Source organism: Elgaria multicarinata, chromosome 12 (assembly GCF_023053635.1).
Source record: "Elgaria multicarinata webbii isolate HBS135686 ecotype San Diego chromosome 12, rElgMul1.1.pri, whole genome shotgun sequence".
In the NCBI taxonomy this organism is placed as follows: Eukaryota; Metazoa; Chordata; class Lepidosauria; order Squamata; family Anguidae; genus Elgaria; species Elgaria multicarinata.
The window spans coordinates 441,127-458,303 of record NC_086182.1 but is presented as its reverse complement, the minus strand read 5'-3'; the positions used below and the strand labels follow the sequence as shown (position 1 = coordinate 458,303).

The 17,177-nt window shown below is 51.0% G+C and overlaps 1 protein-coding gene across 1 annotated transcript in view; it reads right to left on the bottom strand.

Annotated features, from left to right (window-relative positions):
• Window positions 1-8,546: 8,546 nt before the first annotated feature.
• NPC1L1 (NPC1 like intracellular cholesterol transporter 1) overlaps window positions 8,547-17,177 on the bottom strand; it is a 45,073-nt gene continuing 36,442 nt past the window's right edge. Inside the window, exons 13-20 of the mRNA XM_063139441.1 lie at window positions 16,676-16,803; window positions 16,353-16,482; window positions 14,731-14,786; window positions 14,309-14,459; window positions 13,288-13,519; window positions 10,490-10,603; window positions 9,691-9,853; window positions 8,547-8,749 (exon numbers count right to left, since the gene is read on the bottom strand). Coding sequence (XP_062995511.1) covers window positions 8,547-8,749; window positions 9,691-9,853; window positions 10,490-10,603; window positions 13,288-13,519; window positions 14,309-14,459; window positions 14,731-14,786; window positions 16,353-16,482; window positions 16,676-16,803 — 1,177 coding nt within the window. The remainder of the gene's footprint in view (window positions 8,750-9,690; window positions 9,854-10,489; window positions 10,604-13,287; window positions 13,520-14,308; window positions 14,460-14,730; window positions 14,787-16,352; window positions 16,483-16,675; window positions 16,804-17,177) is intronic.

The window sequence follows — 17,177 nt, the reverse complement described above, 5'->3', positions numbered from 1 at the left end:
TCAGGGGCCTGAGCCGCCGCCCGGTAGGAAGCCGGGGCCTCCCCGGGAGGGGCCCAGCCGCCCTCTGAAGCCCGCCGCCGCGGCCTCTGACGGTGCCGGAGGCGGAGGCGGAGGCCCCCTTCCCCAGCCCTGGCTACGCTGCCGTGAGCCCCGGAGGGCGTCGGCGGAGACGTTTCATCAGCCAGTCCAATTCCATTCCTCAGCCCCCAGATCGATTTCTTGGTCCGTCGCCGCTGCCTCAGCCCCCGTCAGAGCGCATGTGAAGTTGGGGCTCCCACCGCCACCACGGGCACCCCTTCGCGAGTGCTTACACTGAACCACACCTGCCTTTGTGAAGCCAGTTTGGGACTGCTTGCAATCTCATTTTGTCTTATCCTCCCCAAATAATGTTGTCAGCAAGAGTTCCTAAAGAGCTCAAACGTGAAAATGCTGACTTTGTAAGGGAAATATGTAACTTCTGCAATCCCAGAGAACTAGGCAGTGGTCAATTTAGCACAAATTTTTAAGAAGGGATCTGGGAAATGACAAGCTGGTTAGCTTAACATCTGTTCCAGGTGAATTGGTGGAAAGTGTACCCCTTGCTCACCCCTAGCTCCACATCATTTATGAACAAGTTTAAAAAAAGCAGCAGTTCTTCCCAATACAGTTCCTTGGGGGATGCCACATTTTCCCCTACTTTTTTCTCTCTGTTCCTTAACCAGTTACTGATCCATAAGAGGACCTCTCCTCTTCTTCATGACTGCTGAGTTTGCTCAGGTGTCTTTGATGAGGGACTCTCTCAAGTCAAAAGCCCTTTGGAAGCCCAGGTAAACAATGTCTACTGGACCATCCCGGTTCACATTGTCTATTGACACTCTCAAAGAAGTCTAATAGGTTAGTGAGACAGGACTTAACATTTTCAGGAGTTATGTTGATTTTTATTTTTTAGGACGACATGGCCCTATATATGCTATCATTAATAACATTTTCCTGTGGTTTTGAGTAACCTAGAAGTGTTCTGGAGAGATTTGACTTCCTGACTTACCCTTTTTACTAGTTCCCTCATTTTAGAGAAGTTTTCACATTTGAAGTTAAATGTGACCATCTTGAACTTCCTTGGCAATTTTCCACTTACATGTAAATTAAATTTGATAGCACTGTTGTCACTGTTTCCAGTCAGTTCACAACACAGACCTCTTTGTCATGACTAGAACACATATTACATAGTCTGTGAGGGTAACTGAAGCCACCTATGAATACGACACTTTCTCCCTGATTTCCTTTTCCTTCTCAAGATCAGCCTGAGCATTTTGGTCAGCAGTACTAAATTACTTTTGGGGGCTGGTGTTGTCACCCACAGCGATTCTGGTGAGTCTGCCCCTTTTAATGTTACTAGTAGGGGTGTGATCCGCTCCGATTAGGAGCGTAGAAGCAGTAGCGGATTGGCCTGCTCCGTCTTACCCAGAGGCGGAGTAGGAGCGGACCGCGGACCCCTAGAAGCAAGGCGAAGAGAAGCGACCATTTTTCGGAGCTCCTAGTTCAGGCGGAGCGCTCCGGTCGCCATCTTGAAAACATTTCGCCATAGGATTGCAATGCGGCAAATAATCGCGGATAACTACGTTCTTTTTGAAGCTAACGTTCTGGAAATTCTTGTGCTCAGAGAGTCGTGGATGGGGGTCATTTTGAGACCACTCTCACCTCTCTGCGTCGTGCGGGTCGCGTGCTATATTTTTTTGAAAATCGGGTCAACCGCGCGGCTCAAACGGCGTTTTCAGCTTTTCACCCATAGGATTGCATTGCGGGAAAGACTCGGGCATAACTGGGTTGGTTTTTAAGCTATCGTTCTGAAAATTCTTGTGCACAGAGAGTCGTGGATGGGGGTCATTTTGAGACTACTCTCAACTTTCTGCGTCGTGCGGGTCGCGCGCTAGAAGTTTTTAAAAAATCGGCGGGAAAAATACCTTTTTCAAAGGGCTGAGGGGCAGAGTCAGCTCCCGGTCATGATCACATGATCCCAAAGTTAGAGGAGGGCATAGGCAAAACGGGTAACTTGGGATTCTGGGAAACTTCTCTTTCTTCATCTGAACGGACTTTTCCCAGTGTTTTTTAAAACAGTAGCCCCACCAAATGCACAAACACAACCTGAAATCATATACTAAGCCAAGAATAAGAGAAAGAAACACAGCACTGCTACCCACCCTAACTTTGGGGAACAACTGAAAAGATGTGGTGCAAGGGGATGAGCTCCCCTAGGGCATCTCATCGTGGACGTGCCCCCACTCTCTCCTGCACTGGAAGGCCATTAGAGCCTTCCAAAGAGAGTAAAACGGTGGAGCAATGCCTATCATGAGTCGAAGTGAGCGTTTACTTCTTAGTGGTGGAGCGATGCCTGCTATGAGTTGAAGTGAGCGTTTACTTCTTAATCTCAGAGCTGTTGGTGGCTGTCTTGAGTTGAACTGGCAGCTGCTTCCCCCTCCCCCGGGCACGTCCCCCTATTGCTGGTAAAAGACAGATATAGCCTTTTTAAAAAAGTTCTTCTTTCTGTTTATTGAGCAACACTGCTGCTTTTAATTCCACCCCTCCTTTGTTTATTGATTGATTTATTCCATTTTATATGCATTACTGGCTTATCCTTGGCTCACTTCCTTATGCCCCCAGAAATGCCAGCTGCATGCCTGCCTGCCTTCCCTCCCTCCTCCCCTGCCCACCTCGCAGGGATGTTGTGTGTGTGTGGCTTTGACTCAGGGGAGAAGTCCTTCCTGCGCTCACTTGGAGTTTTGGAAGTTCCAAATTTTGCAGGTTTAAGCCCCGCCAAAAAACAGGGGATGATGGGACTGCCTTGGATAAGCTGTCATGGTGGTGAGTTTGAGGTTTTTTTTTAACGTGCAAAATTGACGGAGCTATGGAAAGGGGTGTTGGATTTTCATAAATTCCCCAAAAATCAGGGGATGATGGGACTGCCTTGAGTCTCGGCGTGCGTATGTATCCCTGGATAAGCTTTCGTGGTGGCGTGTTTGAGGTTTCTAACGTGCAAATTGACGGAGCTATGGAAAGGGGTGTGAATGGGGTGCCTGATTTTCAAAAATTCCCAAAAAATCAGGGGATGATGGGATTGCTTTGAAACTTGGCGTGCGTGTGTATACCCCCATGAGGTGTCATGGTGCCAAACGTGAGGTTTCTAACTTGAACCAAAAAAAAGTTGTATAATTTTTTAGCTTTCAATGCAAGCCTATGGGGGGGGGGGAAACGGAGTCCGGATCCGGATCCGGAGCTCCAAGCGGAGCAGAAGTGGGCGGGGCGGGGCGGAGCGGCCCGATCCGGAAAATGGCGGATCTGCAAGTGAAGCGGAGCGGGGGGTCCGTGCACACCCCTAGTTACTAGTCAGCTTGACACTGGCCCCTCTTTGATGTTCAGAGCAATTCACCCACCCGTACCTCCTTCCTTGCCTTGTAGAGTTTGTATCCAAAGATAACTGTGTCCCACTGGTTCCACCAGGTTTCCAGTATGGCCAATGTATCTATGTACTTTAAAATCAAGCATTCTCAACTCTCCCATTGTGGCTCAGAGGCTTCTAGCATTAGCATAGAAACACCCATACACCATGTCCCTCTCTAAATGTAGCTGCCATGTGCATTTTCCCCTATGGCCCTTTAGCTTCTTTGATTGGCTATCATATTTTACTCTATGCGCACGACCTAATTCCAACTCATTCTAATTTTAACCATCAGAAACATTTTCACTTTCATCTCCTAGAAGCTTCCCAGCTCCTGCCAGTTTTCCCCAGGGTTGAGTTTAAAAGCTGTTCTACTATCTTCTTGGCATTGTGCCCGTAATCTAGATCCACTCTGTTTCAAGTGGAACCCGCCTCTTGTTCAGGCCTGGCTTTTCCCAAAATGTTTCACAGTGCCTAACAAACGTAAATCCCTCCTCCCCATACCACCGACTCCTCCATGTATTGAGACACCTCAGCTTCACTTGTCTAACTGGTCGTCTGTGTGGAACAAGCAGCATTTCGGAGAAAACTACCCTGGATGTGCTGACTTTTACTCTCCCACCTAGCAACTGAAATTTGGCTTCCAGGACCTCATAGTTACATTTCCCCATATCATTGGTGCTGACATGCACAATGACAACACATGATATCTGCAACCTTCACACCAGGCAGGCAGTTCACCAAGTGGTCTACATGGCCATCACAAACTCAGGGGTCTATGTGTCTAATGATTGAATTGCCCATTACCAGAGCTCACCCCATCACTTAGAGCAAGAGTAGAGAACCTCTGGTCCTACTCAGGTCCCAATCCAGCCCGCTAGGATTCCCCAGATGGCATGCCCCTTTCCCCCAACACACTAACTGGTAGTTTCCCAGATTTTGTGCAGTTTCCCCCCATTCTAAAAAATTGAAATGCATTTCCCAAGGCTTAGTTAATCTCAGTAAGAGCTTTAAGACAAAATATGCTGCTCCAAAATGGAATTTGGTGGAAAGAGGTCCTGCACTTCTGATCTGGCACTTGTCTACATTGACAGGCACGGATGTTTCCCTACCCTAGTTGGGGATGTCAGGGATTGAACCTGGAACTTCCTGTATGTAAAGCATAACCACATAAGAAGAGCCCTGTTGGAGCTGACCAAAGGCCTGTCTAGTCCAGCATTCTGCCCACAGAGTGACCAACCAGCTGCCCCAAGTCCGTAGGTGTCGGGACCCTCAGCTCATGTTCCCCAGCAACTGGTGTACAGGGGCATATTGCCTCTTATGCTGAGGTAGCATGTGGCTATCAGGACTAAAAAGCCATTGATATCATTAACCTCCATGAATTTGTCCAAGTTGGTGGTCATCACTGCATCTTGTGATAGCAAATTCTGTTGTTCAACTATCTCCTGAGAGGTAGCTGCAATAATCTCTTGCAGCAAGAACAATGAAGAGTCTTGTGGCACCTTAAAGACTACCAATTATTTTGGCATAAGCTTTCTAATTGTGTCCAACGTGAAATTTGCACTTTATTCATCTGATGAAGTAGTCAGTGTCCATAAAAAGGTAATGCCAGAATAAATTGTTTATGTGTTTAAAGTGCTAAAATATTTTTTATGGTTTAACTATGTGCTCTCTGAAGTTCATCTGTCCTGAATCTCCCACCATTCAACCCTCTGTCCTAGTATTGTGAGAAATCAACTTTCTCCATCAAGACCCTCTCTACTTTCTCCACACCATGCATAATTTGTACACCCTCTGTCATGTCCACCTTCCCCACCCCAATCACTTATTCACCCTTTTCCATGCTTTAACAGCCCCAAATATTGTAACCTTCCTCATAGGGGAGTTGCTCCAGCCCCTTGATCGTTTTGCAGAGGGGTAAGTGTACATGAAAGCTTATGCCAGAATAAATGTGTTCGTCTTTTAAGGTGCCACAAGACTGTTGCTCATTTTGGTTGTCCTTTTCTGCATCTTCTCCCAACTCTACAATATGTGTTTTGAAGTGCAGTTGCCAGAACTTCACACACTATTCCCACTCCCAGTGTGATTCTTTTCCGCAATGCAATCCTATGGGCGAAATTTTTCAAAATGGCAATCGGATCGGTCCGCGAAAAGAGAAGCGCTCCATGTCTGGGCACTTCTCTTCGCCGTGCTTCTACGGGTCCCCGGTCCGCTTCTACTCCGCCTCTGGGCAAGGCGGAGCAGGCCAATTCGCTTCTGATTCTTCGCTTCTAATCGGAGCGGAGCACATCCCTAGTTAAAATACTTAAATACAAAATATACAGAGCTAGAGGCTGGAAACCAAGTCCTTCAAGGAATGCTGGAAAGGGCTGGGTATGTTTAGCCTAGAGGAAAGATTAAGGGAAAGCATGATAGTGGTCTCTAAAATATGTGAAAAGCTGCCGTGAAGAAGATGGGGTAGACCTGTTCTCTGTTGCACCAGAGGGCAGGACTAGAACCAACGGGTAAAAATGGCAGGGAAGGAGGTTTTGCCTTGACATGAGGGGAAACTTCCTGACTGTGAGAACAGTTCCGGAGGTGGTGGTTCTCCTTCACTGGAGGTGTTTAAGCAGAGGCTGGGTGGCCCTTGGTTCGTTCTGAGCAAGGGGTGGGACTAGATGATCCCTGAGGTCCCTTCCAATTCTGTGATTATAATTTGCCTGGCACTTGAATGATAGCAGAGTTAGTGCCAGCTGCACTTCCTTGGGGAGGAGAGAGTTCAGCAGACAAGGTACCACAGCTGAGAATGACTGCCTCACCTCAGATGGCCCAAGCCATGGAGGGCTGTATAAATGCTCACCAGCACACCATGGGGTAGCGGAGGCAAGGCTGGCAGGGTTGCAGCACTGACCAGGATGTGTTGGTTAGCAGGGAGGATGGTGTCCGCTGCTCCACCTGTTCCCTCTGAGCACAGAGGCATTCCTCACAGCGACTGGGAGGGAATGGATACTCCCAGCAGCAACCATGGTTTGTGGTGAGCCATCCCTATTTTAAGACAGTACTTTAGGTGCCTTCATCTTGAATGGGCACTGAAGGCCCATGAGCTTTACAAAAGACCTGCTTCTGGCAGAGTTGGAAACTGCTAGAGCTGGCTTGCCGGTATCAAGATCAACGCAGCTGCCTGCATTTTTCAACTTGCCTTCATGATGAGCTCCTGCAGAACACCCTGATTAAGATCTACTTTGAAATTCATCTGAGCCCATGCTTCAAGTTAAATGGGGGAAGCTGTGCTTTGTGTCCCAGTGGTAATAGGTAGGTTTAGCTGGGGCAAGGGACAGAGCCTACTCCGTGGCTGCACACAGGCTGTGGAATTTACTGCCGAGGGAATCCCAACTGGGTTTCTCACTGATGTTTTTTTCATTGCTTGTAAAGAAGACCTTTCAATTCCAGCAAGTATCGAGTCATTTGGACTGCTGACAACGGTTGTTTCCCTGGGTCTGTGCATCTAACAAGCTTGGACAGCAACAGCAACCTGTCTGAAAACACTTTCCTATGATAGGAGGTTGCAGGCTGTCCCAGTTGGTTGCCTAATTTGCCCTGGGGGTCGATGGACTTGCAGCTGCTGAGATGCACTGTCTTCAGTGGAGACAAAAGGCCCTGGGGGCTGAGAGGGTAAAGGGGGCCCTTGGAAGCTCAAACGCAGCAGGGAGCCTCGGGCAAACCACGGCTTTTCAGTCCACAACAACTGTCAATCTAGGGACCATAGTACTGGCCTCCCTTTCAGGGTGTTTATAAAGATTTGTGGGATGATCCTTAGTGTGGAACTTTGAACATCCCAAAAGTCATATAACTACCGAGTGCCCTATGTACTGATAGCAAACTAAATTTTCTGAGTACCAATCCATATGTTGCCAAAACAGCACTATCTGCATGCAAGAGCATAGGAGGTTGGGCTAGTGCAAAACAAAGTGGTTCTGCTGCTTCTGGTGACTTGGAGACTATAGTTCTATAAATGCAGTCTAAAATTGCCTTAGCCATTTTTGCAGCCTCATCACACTGCTGACTCATGTTCAGCTTGTGATCAACAGCAATCCTGAGACTATTTTTTTACATGTACTACTGCCAAGACAGGTATCCCCATTATACAATGGTCCATGCAGCACATCTCCTGATTGGCTCAGCTGTGCCTGCACATGGGAGCCCCCGCCCCATCCTTTCCAGTGCAGCTATATCCTAGGATTCAAAAACAGCCTTTGGATGCCGGCCCCCACCCATAGGTACTACTCACAGGGGACGTGGCTTAGAATATGGAATGCTACACCATAGTATGTCTCCATCTTTACTGGCCATTGGAAGGGCAGGAGCCACCCACATACGGCTCTGGGAAGAACATCCAGAAAACTGCTAAGGAAGCTGTGGCTAAAAATGGGCGGGGCAGGGCCTGTTGCCTCCATGCTCTGCGGCTTCTCAGAGGTATCTTGGTCTGACCCAGAAGAGCTCTTATGTTCTTCACCTGTGAATCATGAATGCTGCCTGGCTGACAATCCCAATTCCTTCCCCGCCCCTCCAAAGAAGCAGGTTATTTTTTTTTTGTTTCATTATTTATTGCATTTCTATCCCATCCTTGTCTACAGAACTCAAGGTGGCATCCAGGGGGTCCTGCACCCAGGCACTGACCAGGCTCAGAGCTTAGTTTGAGCAAAGAGGGCTGCATCAGGCGGTGCTCTCGATAAATCTTCAGCTTTGTACGGAGCATGTCATGAAGCAGGAAACGCCCAGGTCTCTCTCGTGGTGCAGTGGGTGCAGACACTGGTGTCCTAGAGCTCTGGCTCATACAGCTCTTCAGCTGGACATGCTTGACTGGACACTGTCAGCTCTCTTGAACAAAGTTTCCATATTCTAGAATCTCGCATTTCATGCAGCGTCTAAGAGATACCGCACATCTGTATTGAAGGCTTCTTGCTCTTAGGTATGTGGGCTGCTGAAAAGCATGCACACTCACAAACACACACAGGCCCCTGCCCTCACACACACTCACACACACACCGAGGCCCTGAACAGCCGCCCAGCTCTGCTGATGTGGGTATTTTCCACATCTGAATCAGACAATGCCGACTCCTGCCCAGAGACTCTGTCCTGGAAGTAAGGAGGGGCTTCAAGGTGCTGCATCCTCCTGGGTCGCTGCTTCTACCACACGGACATCCCGTGCTTGGGCCTCCTTTGAGCCTGCCGCAGGAGAAGTCACACCGTGGCTCGGACTCTCTTTGCCTTCAAAAGCAAGGCTGTTGGTGAAGGCCAGGCTGCTCTTTTCCTGCCGCTTCAGCTGTGCTTGCACCCCAGACCGTCTGGCATCAGGCCCTGGTGGTGGAAGAGGAGCAAGTGGTCAGGGCTGGGTGCAGAGGAAGGCCACCAAGCTCCCTGGCTGCCAAGGGAAGCCACCCACCCACCGCGCCCTCGCCGCCATGTGCTCCTTCACGAGGTCAGGAGCCGCCGCCGCCCAGCCTCAAGGGCATCCGGGCACCAGCCTTGTCGAAGAGCAGCTCCTGCGTGCCTTTCATACCTACAATCTGACCCCAGGACTGAGCTCAGCAAAAATCAGCACTGTGTGTTTGGGGCAGAAGTTGACTGCACTGCACTGATGGGCTGCGTCCTGGAAGGCCACAGTGCGCCCCTCCCCCAGGGATGTTTAACACTGAAGTGTCTTTATAAGCAGCACCAAATGTGGAATTGGATAATCTTGCAAGCAGTGCTTTCACTTTTCTTTTCTTTTAAAGATGGGCTGCCTCCCTGAAGTGTGTGCCTCTGCACAAGAGGACTCAGCTGCATGTGCATTGCAGGGGACGGAGTTAGCTGGGATTGCTCAGCAGAAGAGGAAACATGGCAAGTCCTTTGCTGGGAGGGAGGGAGGGAAGGGCTGCTGCAGCAGCAGCAGCAACAACACCCCTGTGGCCAGTCCCCCTGCCCCAGAATGCTTTAGGAAATCACTGTCTCCTCCACCCACCCCTGGGGGAGGGGGCTTCCCCTTCCCCAGGCTTTAGAGCTGTGCCTAAACATAAGAACATCAGAAGAGCCCTGAGGCTCGATTAGACCCCAGGTCCATCTAGCACTCTGTTCATATAGTGGCCAACCAGCTGTCAACAAGGGACCCACAAAGCTGGACATGGTGCAACAGCACCCTCCCACCCATGTTCCCCAGCAGTTGGTACCTCCTCTATAACACTCCCTTTTTGCCCTGTATAGAGCATAGCTCAGGAGAGGGGCCGGGGAAAAGGCTGTTGATAAATGGATTGCAGTCTTACCAAAAAAACTGAGAACAGCAGGGAGAAAAACCAGGCCATGCAGCATCCCCAAGAGCGTGATGATGAGGTTGAGGCGGAAGAAGAAGAGCTGGATGAGCTGGGCCTTGGCAAAAGCGAGGACCACAATGCCTGGCAGGTTGGTCATGGCCACACCAGCAAACACCTGAGGGAGGGAGGGAGGGAGGGAGAGCAGGCATGGCCCAGGTGGGTTATAGCCGGGTGGGGCACAGCTGGCTCCCAGGGAACCCAGAGCATGGGTGTACCCAGGCCAAGAGCCTCTCAGCTGAACCCTCACCAGCTCTGCCAGCATGGTGCCCAACTGCCCACTACCTGGAGGCAAACAACTTCCAGGAGTGAACCTGGGGAAGGGTGGGAGGGAGAACAGAGCCGATCTCATGTCAACTCAGAGTTTGAGCTGTCCATGCAGGGAGATGCTGGAAGAGAGCCCAGCCTGGCTGCCATGTTAGCCATGGCAAAAGAGGCAGGAGCAAGGCTGGCCCTGGAGAGGAGCTCTGGAAAGAAAGGGCAGCAGCAGCAGCAGCAACGCATTGCTGCCATGACAGGTCGGGGTGGGGTGGGCGAGGTACAGGTGAAGAGCAGCAAAGGGGGCCTGGAGCACTTTGCCATTGCACCTGGGTAGAAGGAAAGAGCAGCCACCCCCAGAGCCCTATCTGAGCCGGTCTCCTTTCCACATCATGATTCCCGAAGCAGCACCCTGAAGACCAGCACATGCGAATCACACACTATATCCCCCTCCCCTCCGGCCTGGGCTGGCCTGGCCTCCCTCCACCGCACTCACCGCACTCCCCATGTTGACAGTGGCTTCTCTGGCTCTCTCCAGCCTACTGGGCCTCGTGCTGACAGCAAAGGAGCGGGTGATATGGGACACAAACTCCACCGAGATGCCCACAGCCTGCCAGGAGAATGGGGCAGTTAGCAAGGGAACGTCAGCAGAGATGTTGTTTGCCACAACAAGCCCACCTTGTTGTGGCAAAAGATCCCTGCTAAGTCTCTGCAATCTCTGCAGCACACTCGCATCAACTAGATTAGGTTTATTTATTTATTTATTTATTTATTACATTTTTATACCGCCTAATAGCCGAAGCTCTCTGGGCGGTTCACAAAAATTAAAACCATAGTAAAACAACCAAGATGTTAAAAGCACAAATACAAAATACAGTATAAAAAGCACAACCAGGATAAAAACCACGCAGCAAAATTGATATAAAATTAAAATACAAAGTTAAAACAGCAAAATTCAAATTCAAGTTAAAATTAAGTGTTAATGAGAGAATAAAAAGGTCTTCAGCTGGCGACGAAAGGAGGACAGTGTAGGCGCCAGGCGGACCTCTCTGGGGAGCTCATTCCACAGCCGGGGTGCTACAGCGGAGAAAGCCCTCCTCCTAGTAGCCACCTGCCTCACTTCCTTTGGCAGGGGCTCACAGAGAAGGGCCCCTGTAGATGATCTTAAGGTCCGGGCAGGTACATATGGGAGGAGGCGTTCCTTCAGATAACCTGGCCCCAAACCGTTTAGGGCTTTAAATGTCAATACCAGCACTTTGAATTGGGCCCGGACCTGGACTGGCAGCCAATGAAGTTGTAAAAGGACTGGCGTAATGTGATCTCGCCGGCCGGTCCCTGTTAGTAAACAGGCTGCCCTGTTTTGTACCAGCTGAAGCTTCCAGACCGTTTTCAAAGGCAGCCCCATGTATAATGCATTGCAGTAATCCAAACGAGAGGTTATCAGAGCATGGATAACTGTAGCTAAGCTATCTCTGTCCAGATAAGGGCGCAGCTGGTATATCAGCCTGAGCTGATAAAAGGTGCTCTTTGCCACTGAGTTCACCTGTGCCTCAAGTGACAGTTCTGGATCCAAGAGCACCCCCAAACTATGGATTATTATTTATTTATTTATTTATTTATTTATATAGCGCCATCAATGTACATGGTGCTATACAGAGTAAAACAATAAAAAGGATGGACCCAATCGTTTAAGGAGAGTGCAACTCCGTCCAGGACAGGGCAAACATCACCTCGCCGGACAGATGAACCACCCGCTAACAGTACCTCCATCTTGTCTGGATTGAGTCTCAGTTTGTTAGCCCTCATCCAGTCCATTACCGTGCCCAGGCACTGGTTCAGAACAGTCACTGCCTCACCTAGGTTTGATGAAAAGGAAAGGTAGAGCTGGATATCATTCGCATATTGATGACACCTCAGTCCACATCTCCAGATAACCTCCCCCAGCGGCTTCATGTATATGTTAAACAGCATAGGGGATAAGATAGGGCCCTGTGGAACCCCATGGCTTAGGAGCCACGGCACAGAGCAATAATCCCCCAGCACCACCTTCTGGAATCGGCCATCCAGGTAGGAGCAGAACCACTGCAGCGCAGTACCTCCAACTCCCAGCTCAGACAACCTATCCAGAAGGATACCATGGTCGATGGTATCGAAGGCCGCTGAGAGGTCCAGGAGAACCAACAGGGTCGCACTCCCCCTGTCTCTCTCCCGACAGAGGTCATCCTACAGGGCGACCAAGGCAGTTTCCATTCCAAAACCAGGCCTGAAACCCGATTGAAATGGATCTAGATAATCCGTTTCATTCAAGAGTGCCTGGAGTTGTCCTGCAACCACCCGCTCAAGCCCCTTGCCCAGGTTATGTCTTATTCAGCAAAAACTCTTGTTTTGGGTCTATTGGACACCACCATGTCTCTTTATTAAGGTTTTGTCTAACTTGGCTAATTGTTGGAGATGTAATACAGCTAATGCTTCTTTTAACCATATGCTTTGGAAATGCCCTTTAAGGATCGACAGACTGAGAACTCTTAGTTCAAAAAGCCTTGATCTGGCAGCCAGTCCATAAGCATTCTGCCAATCATACCTCTGGGGTTTTTTTCTCCTAAGGATCTTTCATCTGCAGGCAAATCCATTTAATAGCACAGCTGTTGCTGAGAGTAGAAGCTGAAATATTTAGCTTAAAAATCCTTTTTGTTTTGTTGAAATTTACGCTAAAAATAATAAACAAAAATACTGTCTGACTATCAGTTACTTTTTATCCAATGCTACAAATGGCAAATCAATCAGAAAAAGGTGAGGAAATTTGGTCTAATGGAGAAGTGTGTGTCCTGTACCAGGGCTGAGAAATCCCACCACAAGGCTTCTCTAGAATGCTAGAGAATAAAAGCTGGTCCCTGTTCATCTTTAAAACACACACACACACAGAGAGAGATGTGCAGCCATCATGAGAAGCCTGCTTCTGAAAATATGGCCGCCCCCCTGCCCAGGGTCTTCATTAACTGTTGCCCCTCAGTATCTCACCCTCCCAAAAGGGGGTGGGGGGAATCCTACCATGAAACCCTGACCTGAAGTATGGAATGCGAACATGAGCACAGCTGTTCAGTGGGGGTAGGGGGTGTTTGTGCAGAATTCTCAGCCCGACTGACTTGTGGACCAGGTGAGCCGCCAGGGCCGAATCCACGTTCAAAGCTTGGAGCCCCGTGGCCTTTGGTGCTGTGGGGAGCTGCTCCAGTCCCCCCAGCACCCCCTAAGCCCCAACGAATTCCTTCCATCTGTGCACATCCCGCCTTGGCTTACTGTCACCAGGTTGATGAGTGAGATGGCATTGTAGGAGATCCCCCACAGCGTCATGGCTCCCACAGTGTCCACAACAATCATGATGATGGTGACCAGGTTGATGAAGCCAGAGCGCAGGTCCATGCCCAACAAGATGTAGCACACCACAAATGTGGGCACCAAGCAGAGGGCCAGGTTGATGAAGCCAGTTATCGTTAGGGTCAGGTACTGCTCGTAGAACACATAGGTGATCCTGCAGAGAGAGAGGTCAGCCATGAGAGTGACGGAGGAGCAGAGAGATACACTTTGCTCCTACCTCTTGCTGTCCTCCGACAAAATCTCTGGATTCCCAAGAGACTTGCTGGCCTGACTAACTAGAGGAATGGCGGTATATTGAACGCAGGGTCGGCATCAAGGGTAGTCCTGGCTGGGCACCTGTTGGCAGTCCACACCTCAGCAAGGGCCACGGACAAGAGCCCCTTGGACCTGCTCCTCCTCTTCCCCATTGCAACCCACCTCTTCACCTGCCCAGTCAGCAATGGCAGTGAGGAGGAGGAGCAGGAGATGCCCCACGGCCACCTGGCACCCTGCCTGGCAAGCAAGCAGGTGGAAGCAAGGATAAGGAAGAGGAGGAGGAGCAGCGTCAGATGGCAACAATTTTGGTAAGAAAGTAGACTCATTGGAGGAGGGGGCTTACTCAGGGTCTCTTGCTCAAGGGCAGGATGAGGGGGAGTCAGACATCTACATTTAGGTACGCAGCAACAGGGTGGCTACCAAACAGCAGCACACACACCCCTCCCCTGGCCCATGCTACCAAATGGCTGGCTTGCTCATTGCAACTGGCGGGATTGTCTCTGGCATTTTTTGCACACTGGCTGTGGCCTATTCAGGTTTAATGGCTGGGATGGATTTCTAGGGGGCACTGGAGGGGACACCACTCTGTTGGCCTCATTGCTGTGCAGGTCCCTCCCTGGCTCTGCAGCCATTTCGTCAGACCCTCAGTCTCTCGCTGCCATTCTCCTGGCTTCTGCTGCTATCTTACGTGTATGGGAAGACCTGGAAGCTGGGATCGGTGCCAGGCACTTGCCGCATGCTAGCTGTGATGCTGGCCGCAAGCTCCCGCACTGCCTTCAGTGCTGCTGTGTACTCCTGTGAGTTTTTCAGGGGTGTGTGGTAGGCCATGAACCGAGAAGCTGTTGAAAGCAAGAGATCGTAACTGGACTGGGTCTGGCTGTTCAATGGGCATTTCTGGCTGCGGTGTCCCACCTGTCATTCGCGCGCTTTCATAGCCTCTCCAGCCGCAACCCTCCTGATTAGAAGTCCCTGGAATATAAAGAGCCCCCCTCCCATACCACCTGTGGAGCCCCCACCCCACCCCACTGCAAGGGACGGTGGGCCTTGAACTGGGGCAGCCCAATCGGCAACTGGGCTCCTTGCTCTCAGCCTCCTGCAGGCTCCACTCACCTGGGATGTCCCCATCGGGTGCCAGCTGCACGGATGTATCATAGGCACCGAGGCCCCTGTATGGAGAGAAGGCATGTGACTGAGGGCAGGGAGAGCCTCTGCCCCACTGACCAGTGCAGGCAAACAGCACTCTGCTCCCAGACAAAAACACTCTGCCCAGCAGCAACGACACCTGCCACTGGAAACGGCTCCAAGGCGCAAGCAAGGAAGCCTCTGGCCTGGTCTGACCAAGCTTCACAGCTGCCCCGGAGAGGAAAGGAGAGGAGCTGGGTGGGTGGGCGGGCAGGCAGGCAGGCTGGCCAGCATGGAGACAAGCTGTGCCGGCAACTAAGCCAAGCTGCTCTGCTCTTAATCACCTGCCTCCGGTCTGCCTCCTGCCCCATGAGCCACCTTTCAGGAAGACCTGCTCTGGGAGGCTTCTCAGGGCTTCAGCACTCTTGAAGTGACAGGAAACAGTGCTTCCTTGGTGGCGGCACCTTGCCTTTGGAATTCCCCTCAGAGAGGTTCGCCTGGCACCAAGGGAAGGCCTTTTAGTTCTGTTTGGGGTTTTTAAAACTTGGATTTGATCTGAATGCTTTGTTCCACTTTCACTGATATTGCCACTAATTTTAACGTCTCGAGTTATCATAGAATCATAGAATAGTGGAGTTGGAAGGGGCCTCTAAGGCCATCGAGTCCAACCCCTGCTCAATGCAGGAACCCACCTTAAAGCACCCCTGACAGATGGCTTTGTATACCTTTGTATTGGAAACCGCTCTGCAAGCTTGCATTGGGTCAATGTTTACATGCCATGGAATGAACAAGCCAGGGCACAGCCCTGGACGGGGGAATGAGGCCAGTCAGGGGAACCCAGCTGACCGAACACCACACGCACCACCACCAGGAGGGGCACCCGACGGAAACCTCAGGCCAGGGGAGGGTATGAAGTGGGGTACGGTTATGGGTGGGATGGGGTGATGCCTAGAGGAGGGTAAATCCAGGGCCTGGCTGATGGCACCACGAGACACCTGCCACAGACCTGGGCAGGACAGAGAATTCCCCTCCCATTGATCCTGGGGCGGGGGCTAACAAAATGCTGCCCTGCATTGCCAGCTTTTCTGCTCACACTGCCATAACAAAGTCTACAGGTAAGCTATGAGCAAGTCAGCACCCAGTCCTAGCACAGCATGGTTCTTATAGAGCAAGGCCCAGTCCACTAGCAAAGGACGGCTTCTTCCAGGCCGAGAAGAGAGGCCTGGAGCTTCTGCCCTTAGAGACGCTCTCGGGGGAAGCCGCCTTCTTCTCTCAAGGAAACAAATTGGAAAGCTTGAGGGATCCACACCTGCCTAGGTTTGCAGGGGCCAAATAAATGTAGTAGCCAGTCTGTCTGGCAAGCATCCAGTACATTTTAAAATGCTCTTACTCTGGAAGGGAATTGCTGTGCCCACATTTTTTACATCTAAATATTACATGCTTTCTGGATTATCAAACCAGAATAAGTTAATATTTTAGAAAATATTTGGCAGGGCAATGCCGCTAGGCCTCATGGAAACAGCTTGCTCTTTCCTCTCAGCTGCATAGAGGAGGGGAACATCAACACCTCTGGCCCGCCTGACCCATCCCTGTTTGCAGCACTCACTCACCCCTTGGGACATTTTAGGTTGGGTTTGTCATGGAGGAACCAGGGCAGGAATTGGTTGAACTCTTTCACATCAGGCCGTAGGGTCCCATTCGAGCTGGCCATGCATTTGTTCCACAAGCAGGAAATGGAGGCTGCCACAGGAAGGAGGAGACGGATCAGTGCAGGGGCTCTTTGGCAGGCCCAGAGGCTTTTCAGCAGGCGGCAGCCCAGGACACTGTCTGGGACCCAAACGCCCTGCCCCTGCCCTGCCCCTTTTGCCACCTGCCTTCTCTGCTCCAGTTCTGTCCGCTACAACTGCCTCCCACCCACCACCCAGTTACGTACCGTCTGTGGACGGGCAGAACTGGCCCTTCCATGGGCCAAAACGGTGAATGCGGCAACAACTGGAATAGGGATTCAGCCAGTCAATGAAATCATCCACCCAGGAAGACGCTGGAATGGCCAGGAAGGACCTGAAAGTAGAGGGGATGGTCACCTGGCTTGCTGGGGGAGGGTCAGCCCTAGGGAGCTTCTATCTATTAGAGGGCGACTTTGGGCAGAGATGCCTTTGAATAGGGACATCATCAGACTGTGCGCTTCTCCTCGGGGAGAGGAGTCCAATGGCCACCATCACCCACGCCTTGCCTTGGAAACCACCAGGAGAGCTGCATGGAGTTGGGCTGCCTTGGATGCTGCTGAGGAGGTCAGCTGGTGCAGAAGGAAAATGCTGGGCTCTCTGTGGGCACCAATCTGAGGGCCCCGTCCCCGTCATGAAGGCCTCCTAGCCCAGAGCCCCCGCCCCCCGCCCTGCCGCACCTTGGGGATGAGGCACTGCTTGACGCCTTGC